The sequence below is a fragment of the Hibiscus syriacus genome, unplaced genomic scaffold (genome assembly GCF_006381635.1).
Source record: "Hibiscus syriacus cultivar Baekdansim isolate YM2019G1 unplaced genomic scaffold, ASM638163v2 tig00012307_pilon, whole genome shotgun sequence".
NCBI classification, from domain to species: Eukaryota; Viridiplantae; Streptophyta; class Magnoliopsida; order Malvales; family Malvaceae; genus Hibiscus; species Hibiscus syriacus.
Window position 1 is genome coordinate 334,402 of NW_024062269.1, and position 16,346 is coordinate 350,747.

At 34.1% G+C, this 16,346-nt stretch overlaps 1 protein-coding gene across 1 annotated transcript; it reads right to left on the bottom strand.

Moving 5' to 3' along the window:
- Positions 1–1,473: 1,473 nt before the first annotated feature.
- Positions 1,474–6,671, bottom strand: LOC120205172 (LRR receptor-like serine/threonine-protein kinase ERL2). Its single transcript, XM_039205088.1, has 26 exons — positions 6,476–6,671; positions 6,319–6,390; positions 6,152–6,223; positions 5,982–6,053; positions 5,828–5,899; positions 5,655–5,726; positions 5,501–5,572; positions 5,352–5,423; positions 5,190–5,258; positions 5,016–5,087; positions 4,832–4,903; positions 4,679–4,750; positions 4,508–4,579; positions 4,359–4,430; positions 4,202–4,273; positions 4,038–4,109; positions 3,857–3,928; positions 3,704–3,775; positions 3,551–3,622; positions 3,388–3,459; positions 3,229–3,300; positions 3,109–3,158; positions 2,869–2,997; positions 2,453–2,791; positions 1,998–2,368; positions 1,474–1,912 (listed from the first exon to the last, which is right to left on the bottom strand). The coding sequence occupies exons 1-26, from the start codon at positions 6,625–6,627 to the stop codon at positions 1,550–1,552; spliced, it is 2,841 nt and encodes a 946-aa protein (XP_039061019.1). The 5' UTR covers positions 6,628–6,671; the 3' UTR covers positions 1,474–1,549.
- Between the last annotated feature and the right edge of the window lie 9,675 nt (positions 6,672–16,346).

The following is a 16,346-nucleotide window of genomic DNA, read 5'->3' on the forward strand; positions in this document are numbered from 1 at the left end:
GTAATAAAATTTAGAGTATCATTGTTATTTGATCAAATAAGGTTGTTAAATAAATTATGATATCTTGTTTAGATAAGAGAGATGTATTGAGAGTAACAATCTTACTTTAGAATCGGAAAAAAAAAACTGATTGATGTTCGGATTAATTTTTCCCAAAACCTTTGAACATTTTTAAAATGTATTAATAAATCAATAAAACAAATATCAGTGTGATTTAATCTCCAAAACAATTATGCAAATTATATATATATATATGGTATTTATAATTCCACAAAATTTGGCAAAGCATTCCTAAAAAAGGCAAAAGCATTTTGGGTACACAATTCGTCACTTAATTAATAACGTTTTATTGGATCCTAAAAAGTAGTTTAGGATGAACTAGTGGGGTTTATTTAATGTTGCAATATGGGGAAAAAGATAAAAGGCAAGATGGATTATTTAAATTTATCATAGGAAGAATGCAGGTTGGTTTAAAAGGAACTCCATTAGCCATCTCTAAGCACCATTTTGTTCACGTCTTCTTGTAGGCGTACACACACACATATATATATACTTTGCTGGTTATACAGCTCATAATTCCACATATGGCCAATCCAGATTCAGCTTTCTCGTAAATGTTCCCACCTTTTGTCCCCTCTTGTACTCCTCGGCATAACTTGTCATTACATGTTCGATTCGGTCGTTAAGTCTCTAAGATTTTATGTATTAAAACACACGTCAAGTCCATCATCAATTTAAATTCTTTTTTTTTTCTCTGAAAATTTTAAGAGAGATTATTTTTACCAACAATCTGTTCATATATAGTCAAACTCTCTAAACACATCAAAAAATCATACATGTTGACGCTCCACAATCCATATAATAACTTTAAACATCATATATTATACCAACAATAATAAAAAATTACTACTTCCAAATAAATAAATAATTTGAAACACAATCAAGATTATAAAATTGATATCCAAGAGATGAGCATCTTATGATAGATATTTGTCCCACCCTCCATGAATTTTTTTGTCTAGCTTTATTGATATAGAGATTATACTTTATATGCGGAGGACTTAGCTTTTGGGGTTATTTAATTGTAAGAGTTCAAAGGCAGGCAATATATATCAGTGGACCAAATCTATGGGACGTATACGTGGCAGCCCCTGCCGAAGCAGCTTGATGGAAAAGGGGCCAAGGAATTTTCCTTTCGGAAGAGAAAGGAATCACATTTTTAACAATGAACCAATCCTTTCTGGTTTAGAGCTTTCATGAATCCTGGGGACCACAATGGCATTGCCAGTGAAGGATGTTTGGTGATAAGTTGGCCAAAATATGTAATGGGACTATCATGTTCGATAACAAAAATTCAGTTTCAAATTAGTTAACATAGTCATAACATACGAAACAAAAACAATTTACCACTTTAATCCTCAATTCATATTTCCATCCCTACGAGTAAATAAGTTCAAATTATGTCCTTGATTATATAAAACAAAACTCGGCTGCCAGGGACCCTATTCTGGTATTTCACACCATCTGAAGAAAGAAAAATGGGATGACTTTAAAGGGTGTTCATAGAAATGACTTCTCGGAACCGAGAAAACCATTGAGCATCAGATGAGTTGGTCTCCTGCGGCGGCTGCTGCTCTAGTTGTGACAGCTGCTGCAGTCCTTTGCCAACGACAAACTGAGCATAGTCAACTGTCTTGGTTGGAGCTGAACAAATAATGGGAGGTGCCGCAGGTAGAAGGGAGACCAAAGCCCTAGCAACATCATGCATGGTTGGTCTCTCGGATGGGTGACGCTTACTGCACATCAATGCAAGTTGGAAGATCTTCCGGACATGAGCTAAATTCAGGCATGTAACTAACACTTCTGGATCAACCGCTTCCATCACAGTATTATCATCAGCCTTTGACAGTACCTGAACAAACAATAAGCGCCCAATATATTACACACTGCAACAATGAATATCTCAAGTTAATGGTAAACCAGAATGTTAAACGCACCAGTTGATGCAAGTTAGATTCATTATCCACAGCCTTCTTCCCTGTCAAAAGCTCCAGCAGGACAATTCCGAAACTATAAACATCTGACTTTTCATTAAGACGAGATGTACAAGCATATTCTGGGTCAATATAGCCAATGGTTCCCAGAACATAAGTAGATGTGTGCGCCTTTGTTGCCGGTATGCATTTAGCAATACCGAAATCAGAGAGATGAGCCTCAAAATTCTCATCAAGCAGTATATTAGAAGACTTGACATCCCTGTGAACAATTCGAGGATTGCAATCATGGTGAAGATAAGCAAGCCCTTGTGCTGCTCCAACAGCAATCTTCAACCGTGTTTCCCAGTCAAGCTTTACCTTTTTCGATGGCCCTGCAGCATATGTTACAATTAACATAAATCAGGTTCCAATAGTGGGTTATATCAAAGGAAGAAAGTAAAGGAACATCAACTAACCATGCAAAAGATCCCACAGTGAGCCATTCTCCATATAGTCATAGAACAGGAGGTTACCATACGGAGATAACGAGTAGCCATGCAAACTGACTATGTTCCTATGCCTGATGCTTCCTATGGTTTCAAGTTCGGTCTCAAACTCTCTCAAGCTGTTTGGAAAATGAGTGTAGAGTCTTTTAATCGCAATCGGCCGGGAACTTTTTGATGTGCATTTGTAAACCGTGCTGGAGGCACCATAGCCTACGATATATTTGTCACTTAAATTCTCAGTGAATCTCATTATATCATCAAAAGTATGAATAGCCATATCCATGTGAAGAACTACCAGCTTTGGTGGACCTGAGAAAAAACACTTTTGACATTCAGATAAGGAAAAAAATATACATCATGTTGGTCAATTTTAAAGATGCACATACCAGCTACAGATTTCATAGGACCCATCATCATTTGCTTCTGCTGGTTGGACTTATAAATCGCAAGAACAGTCATAGCCACCAATGCGATGAAGCCCAAAGTCATACAAACAACAACAGCCCTCGAAAAAACTGATGGAAAAAGTAACGCAAGAAAAGTTAATGAAGAAAACAAATAACCTAAGCCCAAGGGCATAACAAGAATAAAATAAAAAAAATCGAAAAAAGCAGCAAAGTTAGTACCTCTAGACTTCGGCATAGAGGGGCCACAGAGCAATGGATTTCCGATGAAGCTAAGAGCCATATATAAATCATTAATGACTCAAATTTGAAAAGAAAAGGGAAAAGAGTAAAATTGCATACCTATCTGACGAAAATCTGGTGAAGTTTCTAATGGGGGGTATAATGCCAGATAAGTTGTTGTAGGAGACATTCCTAGAAGCATAGATATAGACACCCGTAAACAAGTCGAACTAACAGTTAAATGAACAAGAATGGATGGGAAATAGAACAAATGCTTACAGATTAGCTAGACTGAAACAATTAGTAAGCTGCTCGGGGATTTCACCTTGCAACTTGTTGTTCTTTAGTATTCTGTAATAAAAGGACATCCACGATGGTATTACAGTTCCACAACTAGAACTAGGAACTTAATTACACCATCAAGTATGACAAACAAACTTACAGAGAAACAATGTTTTGCAATTGACCAAACTCTGCAGGAATGTTTCCAGAAATACTATTGAAAGAGAGATCACTGCAAAAGAAAAATGCAAAGAAGCTTTATTAGGGGAAGCAAAATAGGCAATGACGTCTTACAGACAAATTATATACTCACATGATTTGTATGCTTCTGAGATTCCCACACTCGGCTGGTAATAGTCCACCGAGTTCATTATTACTCAAATTCCTGCAAGCGTAAAAACCAACTTAGAGAACCATACAAAAGAAGAAAATAACACTGGAATAATAACACATCAGTATAGCTCACAATGTAAGAAGATGCTCTAGCCCACCAATGGAAGCAGGAACAGACCCCGAAAAGTTATTGCCTGATAGATCCCTAAAAACACAACAGTATCGCAAATTCAATATTGAAGATCAGAATTCATTACTCGTTTCTTGGGGTGGGGTGGGGGGGGAGGAAGAACAAGCAGTTCATGATGACTTACAGTGTATCCAGGTTAATGATGTGCCCAAGTTCTGTAGGTATCCCACCTTTGAAATTGTTCGAGGATAGATTTCTGGACACCCAAAACAAAATTAACCCAATATTTACATAATTCCTTGATTAAAAATGTACTAATACTTCAAACTCGATAACATTAAGACTTACAGATAGGTTAGGCTCTCTAAATTTTGGAAACCTGACGGAATAGACCCATTAAGGCAATTACCATGCACATTGCTGGAAGAAGATTTCATCAAGCCAAATCGGTTTTAAGATTTAAATAAAACGCACATTAAATGTAAACTTTCAAGTTCTATCTTACAACTTATTCAGAGCAGTGCAGGAGCTGATGTTACGTGGAATGGGTCCTTCCAAGCGATTATTGGCAAGATTCCTGAGAAAGCAGTGATAAATTGAATGGATAACAGCAAGAAATGAAAAAACCTGCATCACAAACCAATAGAAACTTACAATTCAAACAACTGTTCCAACTTCCCAAGTTCAGCAGGGATTGAACCAACAAGCTGGTTGTCATTTAATTGTCTGCAGAACATTTAACTTCGTGAAACTCCTATTAAACATCTCTGGCATGCTACCACATACTTGCATAAGATTGACAAACTAAATGGAATGGTAACTCACAAGTAACTAAGTTTTGACATATAGCCCAGCTCTGGCGGAATTGAGCCAGTAAGCTTGTTTCCGTGGAGGTACCTGCCTCGGGATACCAATAAATCAGCATACAGAACACGAAAAAAATAAGATTATTTAGACCTCAAGGAAATAGTAACACACAATTTCCCTGTGAATGATAAATTCCCAAGTATTGGTGGAATGGGACCAACTAGTTCATTCTCACTCAGGTCCCTAGAGAAAAGATACGATCAGAACACGTATTAACACCCTCATACGGTATATCGAAACCAGAAGCTATTGAAAAAAATACTTAAACTTGGATTTTTGAAAATGGATAACTTACAGGACTGCTAGGGCCTGCATTAAACCAATCACATCAGGAATATTCCCACTAAGCTTATTTCCTTGCAAGGACCTATCACAAGACTGACGATAAATGTTTCTGAACTAGTTTTATATCTAAAATGACTTTGCAAAAACATAAATAAGATAACAAATAAGTCTCGGTGGAACTTACAAAGTCGCAACTTGTAGGAAACCAATATTGTATGGTATCTCCCCAGAAATCTGATTATAGGATATGTCCCTAAAATTGGCAATAACATATTCTTACAAATAAAAAACGACTAAATTATAAAAAAAACTAGTACATGGTTTAGGTGGCCTTCATTTAACTTACAAGATTTCAAAGCTCGTACAATTACCAATACTGTCTGGGATATTACCAGTTAAATTGTTTCCTCTAACATCACTGAAAGCAATAAAAATTAGCTAGTAGGAAGGCAAAAAAAAAACCAAGAAATAAAACCCCAAATCACAAGTACTTACAAATACCACAGGCCAGTCAATTGACACATATCAGGTGAAAGAACTCCAGTCAACATATTGCCGCGCAATCCGCTGTAAAAGAAATCCATACAACATATGAATAACAAGAAACAATATAAAAGAAGCAAGGTATGTTGATGGTACTGATACTAACATATACTGCAATACTTCATTCCAATAAATCAATCGGGGTATCTCCCCCGTAAGCTGGTTTCTTGCAAGATCACTGCAAGTGAAAACTCCATAAGAAATTTACAGCAAACTTTTCACCTTTCCAAAGCTTTAAAGATTATCGTATAATATGATGGAAGAACATAATAAACTCACAGGGTTTTTAGGTTAGGAATTTGAGTTAATGTTGATGGAATAGGACCTGTTAGTTGATTGTTCTTCAAATTCCTGAACAATGGAATAACACTTCCGTTACTACTAGCAATTGGATGCATTAACTAAACAAAAAGACTAAAATAAAGTAACGTACAAAAATTCAAGCCGTTTGAGATTAGATATGGAGAATGGAATGTCCGCATACAAAAGATTGTCAGATAAATCCCTGCATTATGCAATAAGAATAAGACGCAGTCAAACAAAACCCCGGGAAGATATGAACAAATAAATAAACCAATAACCAGAAACCATTGAGGAAATTACAGGTGAACAAGAGAACCACAGTTTCCAATTTCATCAGGAATCTGTCCGGTTAATTTGTTCCCCTCTAAATCTCTGCGACAGGATAACAAGCAAAGCACATATATGAGTTTATCTGCAAGTTACTCAATGCCAACAACAGAAGATAAAAAAGGACAAAGAATACATACATGGACTGCAAGTTCCTCAAATCACCAATAGCGGGTGATATCTCCCCGCCAAGAAGCAAATTTGACAAGTTCCTTTAATCAAACCCAAAAGCACACCATTATATAAAATGCATCAGGAAAACAAAGGAGAGCGTATAGCAAACAAAGAAACACTCACAGGGAAACAACAGAAAGGCTGACATTGTCACAGAAGACACCACGCCATGAACACAAATCTGAATTGTTAACATCATCCCAGTCAAGCAATACATTTGCCATATTGCTAAACAACGCCTTCATTGACATCAAAGCCTTCCCTGTAAGCACCATTTCTCGTCTATTAATATACTTAAACCGAGAACTGAAGCAGAACAGCGTCAACGACCGAATGTATGATAATAAGTAGTTAAGCTCCAAAAGGTCAATACTATTATTTATACCCAAAATGCTACAGATTACAGCACTCTTGAGCTTAAACACACAAGCTGAACTTATCACAGAGAAATTTTTCTCGAAAAGGAAACCAAATACGCCAAAATGATTCAGATCTCAAGCACATTGAATAATGCTTCTTAGCAACAAAAAAAGCAACTACTATAGACAACAATTTCCAAAAACGTACAGAAACCAACACGAAAAGGTCCACAACAACATTCACCAGCCGAACCGTTCAGAGAAAAAAAGGTACCTTCGCCGCTGAGTGAAGAAGCACGAGGACAAAGTGGAAAAAACATCATAACCATTACTAAAATCCCATAAAGCGCCAACCTTTTCTTTATCTTCTCCAACAACACCCCTTCCTCCATTGTCAAACGCTGAAACAAACACAAAAAAGACGACGAACAGGAGACAAAGAAGAAAAAAAAGAAACGTTACTTCTGCCTTGATAAATGACAACCAACGAAGACAGCTTGAGAAGCTCGGGTTTAATACGCAGACAGAGATAAGAAGAAGAGCAGGCTTTTAGCGTGAAGCCGTGAACTGCAAGGAAGCAGCAGAGATGTTATTAAGAGAGAGAGGAGAAAAAATAAAACAAATGCAGAGTACACTTTGGCTCTCCTCTCTCTCTCTCTCTCTCCTTGTTTCTCTCACACGGACTGGGAAACGCAACGGCGGTGAAGAGACGTTTGGCGACTTGACTCGGACCATGTTTGATTGAACGGAATGGGCATTCTTTTCTAAAAATATTTTTGTAGACTCAGGTTTCGACTACCGTATAAAACCCTTCGAACCAATGGTGTTTTTGTCTCTTAGGCATTGTGGTTATTTAAGTAATATTTTAAAATTTACAACAACAACAACAACAAAACTCAATTCTCATATGTAATGGGATAAGGAGAGATAGAGTAGTTATTAATATTTTAAAATTTAGTATATTTTTATTTTTTATAATTTAATACTTTATCGTAAATAATAGGTTAGATTGTATAGCTATCAAATTATTTTATGTGAGATGAGATTTAATATTTTTTGAATTATTAAATAAATGTGAGTATCGTTTATGTCTTTAAATGTAAACAAGTAATAAAAAATAATATAAATTTAAATCTTACACTCTAATGTTAGAAAGATATTTAAAAATATATGTAAAAAAAATACATTTAAAATATTAGAAAGATAAATTAAATAGTTAGTGCAATACTTAATATGTGAACGTATTCTTTTTTTCAATATATATTTGTTCTAAAAATTGTAAAACTCAAACTAAAATCTACCAAACACGTTAGACCAATGCAAATATTTTTTCTATTCATATTTATCCACTACAATAATAATAAAGTATATTAAAAGTTCAAATATATTTAATTTTATATTATCATACAAATAGTGATATTAATTAAAGTTGTTTAAAATTAGATATGATATGTTGATCAATTAATTGAAATTAAAATTATCAAATATTTTTTTCTTAAATTACCTATAGTTTCAGGTCATGTGCACCACCCACTATTTTCACAAGTTTTGAGTTGAGCCGTAGGTCGTAAATTTTGACTAGTTGGATATCCAATTTCATTTTTATTTTAGAGAAAATAATGTCATTGACAAAAAATACCTTATAATATACGATTTTAATCAATTTTTTTTGAATTTGTCAAAATGACCAACTAAATCGCAATGCGATCGATAATTCGCATTGCGATAGTCCAAGTTCGAGTTGCTATTTATTACAAGTTCGTTGAGATAGTCGAAGTTCGCGTTGCGATTTATTCCAAATTCGTTGCGATAGTCCAAGTTCGTGTTGCGATTTATTTCGCGATAGTCGAAGTTCGCGTTTCGATTTATTCCAAATTCGTTGCGATAGTCCAAAATCGCAACGACGATATTGCATTTGTTTCTTAAGAATTTTCTCTAAAAAGATAGTATTCGCACGGACGTGTCGAAGACACGTATGACCACGACCACGACCCGACCCGACCCGACCCGAGACGAGACGAGACGACACGACACGAGACGAGACGAGCGGCGGCGGCGGCGCGCAAGAGTCCCCCTTGTTCTCTATCACTCAACAAGGAAGTGGGAAAGCCAAGCCTTAAATACCATTCTCAATAGTATTTCCAATACTATGTGGGATTGAGCATTACCAACACTTGTTCCCAATACTATGTGGGATTGAGCCTTAAATAGTGATATTATTTTTGAATGTTTTGCTTAAAATTGCAATAATCGCGATTGATTGTAGATTGACTTTTAATTATGACATATTTAATCGTATAATACTAATGCAATTGGTTGCTGATTCAGTTGTTTAAAGGGGCATGATTGTTAATTGTTTCCTGAATAATCACATTGTATTGGAAACAAGTGTTGGTAATGCTCAATCCCACATAGTATTGGAAATACTATTGGGAATGATATTTAAGGCTTGGCTTTCCCACTTCCTTGTTGAGTGATAGAGAACAAGGGGGACTCTCGCGCGCCGCCGTCCCGTCCCGTCCCGTCACGGGTCGTGGTCGTGGTCGTGGTCGTGGTGGTCGTGGTCGTGGTGGTCGTGGTAATACGTGTCTTTGACACGTCCGCGCGAATACTATCTTTTTAGAAAAAAATCTTAAGAAACAAATGCAATACCACCGGTCGTTGCGAATTATTTTAACGTTTTAGATTTATCATAGTATTCTAAATGATTTCTTTTAACCTCAAAAACATGTCTTATGCTATTATTATTGACCGGGAAATAAATTCTGAAAAAACTAAAAATAGATGGGGGGGGGGGGGGAAACACATATATCTGGTTGGAAAATGCATTTATGATTCCAGCTCAATGAGCTAAAAGGGACTGTATTTTAAGACCAAGTTAGAAAATTAGGTCGGTCCAAAACCAAGGGTGAATAATTTGATCACCCTTGCTTACGCTTTTTATTTATATTTTTTGAAAATGATGGACTTTAATAATGTCACAATGATGGGATTTCGGATCCATAATTATCAACTTTCATCATATATGATACTATATTGATAGAATGATGATGTGGTTTGTAGTTTCATCATTAATTGGATCATGCAATTATGGTACGCACTATATATTGTAGTATTATGGCCCTCCTACCCTAAAGAAAGTGCGACCCTTTTCCACTTTTATTTTACATATAGATATGGATCAGGAATAGTTTCTATTTTAAATTATATTTGAGAACGTTATTTTTAATATATAGTATTATTTATTAAAATATTAATAATGTTATGTTATTTTATTTGACCAAAACATAAAATTATTATTATTATATTTTAACGTATATCTTTTAGAAATTTTTGGTTCCCTCCTTACAATACTTTCATATAGACATCTTTCTTTTTATTACAGTATTCGGTAATTTTTTAAATCAATTATAGTATGTGAATAAGAACTTTATATAATAGCGCTAATATGTCTAAACAATCTATTAATACAAAATTAAACAAAATCTACATCAGTTATAGGCGAATAAGGTTTACTATCATTATTCTTCTCCTTTCTCTTATCATCTACGATACCTATTTTTCTCTCATTTTGTTATAGAGAATCATCGTTTAAAAGTCGTCATCGCATCAAACGTGACTATTTATTTTAATCGTAAGGGATGAACTGTCAACTATCAATGTAATTAATGTTGCTCTCATCAATCATGATTGGTCCTTATCGAAGCTTATTTTTCTTCGTGATAATCCATTTTATTTTATTTTTATCTAAACATCAACTAAAGTCGCGGCTCTTCATTTAGATTATAAGAAATTAACTACCACTGGTCGACGAGATGATGATTAAAAATAATTGCTTAAGTCATTCAAAAAATTATCTTAGAATTTAAAACTAAATCTTAGATGTTGCTCGCGGATGACAAACTTTTGATTGCGGCACCTTTCAACAATTCATTTCTTTTCATTTAGTAGAGTTGGAGATGGTGATTCTAGAGAGTTGGAGAAGATGATATACAACTTGGAAAGATACAGAGAAAGAGAGTTTAAAACTTATTATCCAGTCATACATGATTACTTATATACCGGCCGTTAGTATTAGTATCAGACTTATGGCAGTGACAAATATCCACATGTTGGTACAATAAATAGATATGATTGTCGGATAACACATTTGGTTATGAAATATATTAATCGGAGTAGGTCTGTAAATGAAACGAGACATTACAAGCTATTTACGTTCGACTTGATCAAAGTTCGGGCAACACTCAACTTAAATGGACTTGACTCGAGTTACTAACGAGTCGAAACGAGCTACTTAATATTCGATTTGAAAAGTTCGCAAACAACTCGAAAAATAATATGTTAAAATTTTATTTTTTAAAATTATATTATTATTAATAATATTAATATTTATATGTTATTTTCTGTAATATAAGATTTTTATTTACTTAAGATTATAGTTTCAGTTAAGTTAGAGAATGTTTTGAGTTTACAATTTTTTTAGTTCGAATTGAACTTTAATTTTTTTTATTTTGAATTTGAATAAAGTCAAGTCGAACACAACTTTAAACTTTCGAATCGAATTAAATTTAACAATATTTGAGTTCGATTCAATTTGTTTATAACTGTATTATCAAAGTATACGAAATTTAAACTCAATCATCGGAAGAATTCCTCAAAATATTTTAATAATCGAACTAGTGGCAGCGAAAGTGCGAGTTGTGGACGAGATATAAAAGCTTTTTTCACAAGTACAAATAACAATAATATTTTTTAAACTTCTAGAGAACACAAAAATAAAATAATCTCATAATTTCAAGTTTTAATACACTAAAAAAATCAAATTATAGGCTGAATTCGTTGAAGCAAATAACAATATTAAAGTAATATACTTTGTAATAAGTAACAATATAATATAAAAGGTGTTGAATAGAGAGGATCGGATCCCACTTTTGTTTTACGCAGAGCATTGCGAACACACAACTTGGTTCGTTTAAAGCTGCCATCCCATCCCCCATCCCATAGCCTATGATTCTTATAAAAAAAATTCAAAATTTCTTCTTTTATAGGAATGGGGTCCCACTTTCTGATCAACGGTTCAAAATCCAAGATATATCCCCAGCCATCTGTTCATCTTTTGTTTCTTCCCAAAGCTCCGACTGCTTCCGGAGATTGTCCCCTGCTTTTTTCAGATAACAAACACAAATTTCGATTAATAAAAATCCATATTTCGTAATTACGTGGATAAATAAACAAATTATATATATATTATACAGCAATAATATATTTTCACCTAAAAGTATTAATTTTTTAATCTCAGTCTTAATGAAAGCCTCCGTTTCAGGTACTTTTCTTGCAGGGAACCGAGGAGCTAGGCAACCATCACATCACCAAGAGACTGGAAGCCACGTGGGAAATCATAGACCACCTAGTGGTAGTAATAGCTGAGCTGAGCTGAGCCGAGATAGTGAGTAGCTAGTAGGTATAGGGTGGGCTTGATTACTGATCCAACCGTGATACACAATGAATTTTGAACGTAGAAGATACCGGCGGTATATCCGCCGGCAATCAGCCGTCAGCTGTACTGGCGGCGTCGAGTTACCACGTTGTCCCCATCCCTTTCTCTGTCCTTTCTACAGAATTATATTAACAATTTTAATATCGTGTCTCCAAAAGTTGGGATTGGTATTATACTTAGTTATTAAAGTTACTAATTTCTATTGTTTTATTATTTCATCATTAAAGTTAATGTTAAAAATAGTCCAAATCTGAATATGGATAAGTAGTTTTTTCACATCAAAGGCCTACCTTTTAGGCTGCTAAAGCTAAACAAGCTCTTCAACTTTGGGCACAATGTTCATCTATGTGTCCAAAGTTTCGACTCAGTTCAAAAACTCTCATCTTTTATCTTGAGAGGCTGATAGAATATGTGGTTTGTAAAGTATAAATTTATTTTTGAGAATAAAATTATTAAAATGTAACGGTTTTATAAAAAATTTATATTATTTTGTTTGATTTGTTTAGCAGAAATTTAAGTTTTAAGTGTTTGATTGGATAAATATAAGATTGTTTGGATGTATATTTTTATCAAATTATTTATTTGAGATATGTTATTTTCAACAAACTAAATTTTAATGTTAAGTTTTAAATGTTTGAATAAAAATTTATAAAAATAATTAATTTGTAAACTATCTAACTTTTAAGGATAAATGTATTTAACGTATAATTAGTATAATTAATATATTAAATATACATTTTTAAATAATATACACAAGTATCATATATATTTATATAAAATGTAATATAATATAAAATTAATATTATAATCTTTAGTGGACAAATATATTATTTTTAAGGTATAAGATTCATTTCTAATAACTCGAAGCTAGACCTTATTTTAAATAATTACATTTTTTATATTCCGTATGTTGTAAATAATAACTCGAAGCGTATTTTTGGCTTCAATTTGACTACCTAAAATTAATAGTTCTGATATTAATAATTCTGGTAGAAAAAATAATATTTTAGTTAGCGCCCATATTTATATTTCTGATATAAAAAAATAACATTTTAAGTAACACTATATTACAAATGTTAAAAAATATTAATATTTCTGATAATACAGGTCGTTGGGAGTGCATGACAACCTACATGGGGACTGTAGCATTCGCCCTATCCCAACAATTAATCTGGCAAGAACATTATCTCGTAAAATAAAATTTTCCAAACACATTATCTCGTGTATTTAGACATTCTTAACCTAATATTAAGTTGTATTTCCTTAAATATTTTTATGTTGGAAAACACTCTCTTCGGCCGCGAATTAGTGTTAAAGACAAGTCTATATCCGTCTTGTCCAAAGGCATCAAATCACAGATCCCAACTGTAAGTCCCAATCAGCCTCGACGTTCCTAAAAACGCCTGTTTCAGTGAGGTTCATTTCGATCCATGCTCCTATGTCCGTGCTAAGAAACTCATTCATTCGCTCCCTTTTAATCAAATGCTGCCAAACCAGAGGAGCAGAGGGACATTCTCGAAGGATATGAGAGCTGATCTCATTCGGCGCACCACAAACACAACAACTACTACTAGGATCCATCGTCATGCGTCTTCTTGTGCGGTCCTCTTTGAAAGAAGTCTTCCCTTACAAATTAACCAGGGAAACATAATGTATATGTAGTAATGTACAAACACTACACTTGAAAACTGGAATCACTTGATATCATCAAGACAATTATATAATCAGATGATGGTAGAAAATATCTTTTCTTTGCTAGCGTAGAGGAGATCTACGGGGAATGACTTTACTTGTATCGAGTACTATGTATCCACATTTCAACTGCAATTCATTTACTGAAGACACTGAAATTCGCCCATCATAATACATACATATATATAATATTATATTATGTTATAAATTATAATATAGTTTATTTACATCCTTAAATTTCTGTTACAGGCCCAACAATAAAGGCCCAAATCCCAAGTGCCCCAGCCAAGACCCAAACCCGTGCATACTTAGGGTTTCCAAAGAACCCTAGCTTCACACACTCCATCAGCGCCGTTCTCCCCCGTTGAAGACCCAGCGCCGCGCAGCAGTCCCAACTCCCGAGTTTCACGGCCGCACGCCTCCTTTCACGGTCATTTCTCGCATGTTCAACAAGCACAACGACGTGAGATACAAGGATACATCCACAACCAACCAAACAGTGATTTAGTCCAAATAAAATGCTAGAAAATCGGGACTAAGACTAGTATTCTTAGACTATAAATACATGTAAAGTGAACATGATTAGGGGAGGACGAATTTGGCAAGAAAATCACACGAAATATTGAGAGAAATATCAAGCAACTTCGAAGCCTTTTGTAACAAGTTCGAAAAGAAATAAAAGAGGTTTTTTTTTCTCTTTTTACCTTGCTTTCGGTTCATTCTTTGCCTTGCATGTGTGTCGTTCATGCTCTTTCTTTGTTGGTTCGAAACAAGAAGCCAATGACAGAGGAGGTGGGGATTTTTTCGAATCTCCGTTCGTAGATCCACTCTCCTCGATGCTTGATCTAACATAACTATGGATATTTTTGGAACGAGTGTACGAAGGGCTTTCAAAAAAACGAAAACATTTTACATTTTGCCGCCGGAGAGCGGCGGTCGGCGCCGGCAACGGCGGCCGGAATCTGGGACGAGCGGCGGCGTTCATGTGTTCTTCAAGAACACAAGGACGTTTCAGAGAAACATTGAGAGAGAGAGAGGGCTCTCTCGACGTGAAGAAGAGAAAATGAAACTAAAAAAATATTTGATCCATGTTTATATTAGATTCGTGCATTTTGTAATAAATTAGGGTAAACTACCCTTTCGGTCCCTCCTTCCTTAAAGGCCTGTTATTTTGGTCCCAAATCCGATTTTAAACTCCGATTTGCTTTCAAATTGGCCACTCGATTTGCTTTTCTTTTCATTTCAATCCTTATTATATATATATACATACTAAATTATATATTTATCTATTTTTGGTGTTTTATTTATTTATGTTATATTATACCATTTTTTCATTATTTCTTATATATACACGTATAGATATATTACCGTTCGTACTTCTTTTTTCATTTTCATTTCATTTTCATACTAAATTATATATACACGTTATTATATATGTATATGTTTTGTATTTTATCTTATTATTTCCTTACTTTTGTATTACTATATTTATTATTTAATTTTTCTATTATTATTATATATTTTTCCTCTCTCCCATATTTAGCTATTATATATATATGGAATTAATATTATTATATGTTTTTATTAATTTTACTTTATACGCTATTATTTTACATTTTTTATATACATATGTACATTTTATTTAATTCTTATCATTTTACATTTGTATATTATTTTATTTCACCTTTATTATGTTTTATTTATTTATTTATTCCTTTCTTTTTCCGTTTTATTGGGTCTTATTTTCTTATTTCTTTATTCTTTCATTTTTTATCTTATCACATGTTGTCATACTTGTCTTCATTTTTATTTCCTTCATGTTCTATATCTCCATGACGATTATGTTACTTTTGGTGTATCATCTATTGTTATTTTTGTTCTTTGTTTCGTTTTCTTTATCTTTCAATTTTAATTCATTTTCATCACCTTTTCTAATACACGTTTCGGCTCCTAAAAGGTTCACTTTCAAGTCAATCAATTGTAAGTAGTCGGATCGATATTTTACCCTTCAATTTAAAATTACGATTTTCTTAATTAAAGACAACTGGAAATTATATAGTACCGAAAGGGCGGTTCAAGGGTGCTAATCCTTCCTTGACCATAACCCGACTCCCGAACCCGACACATTTCTGGTAAAAACGCAGATCAGGTAAAAAATAGGGTATCCGATCAACCCATTTATTTTTAAATAAATGATCGGTGGCGACTCCAATCCATTTTCCTAAGTCGAAGCCCAATTCTGGGGCCAAACCGAAAGACGATTACGACACTTACAAGCCTCCAATTCCATTAAGAAAGCCAAGAACAAACCATCTATCAAACAATATTCACTAGAAAACACCTTCAGGCATCCGAAGCAACAAAGCACAAGGTACAGACATGAAAACAGAGTTTTAGAAGTAGCAAATATTAAATTATTTTCCGAAACTCAGACTAGAACCCTCAA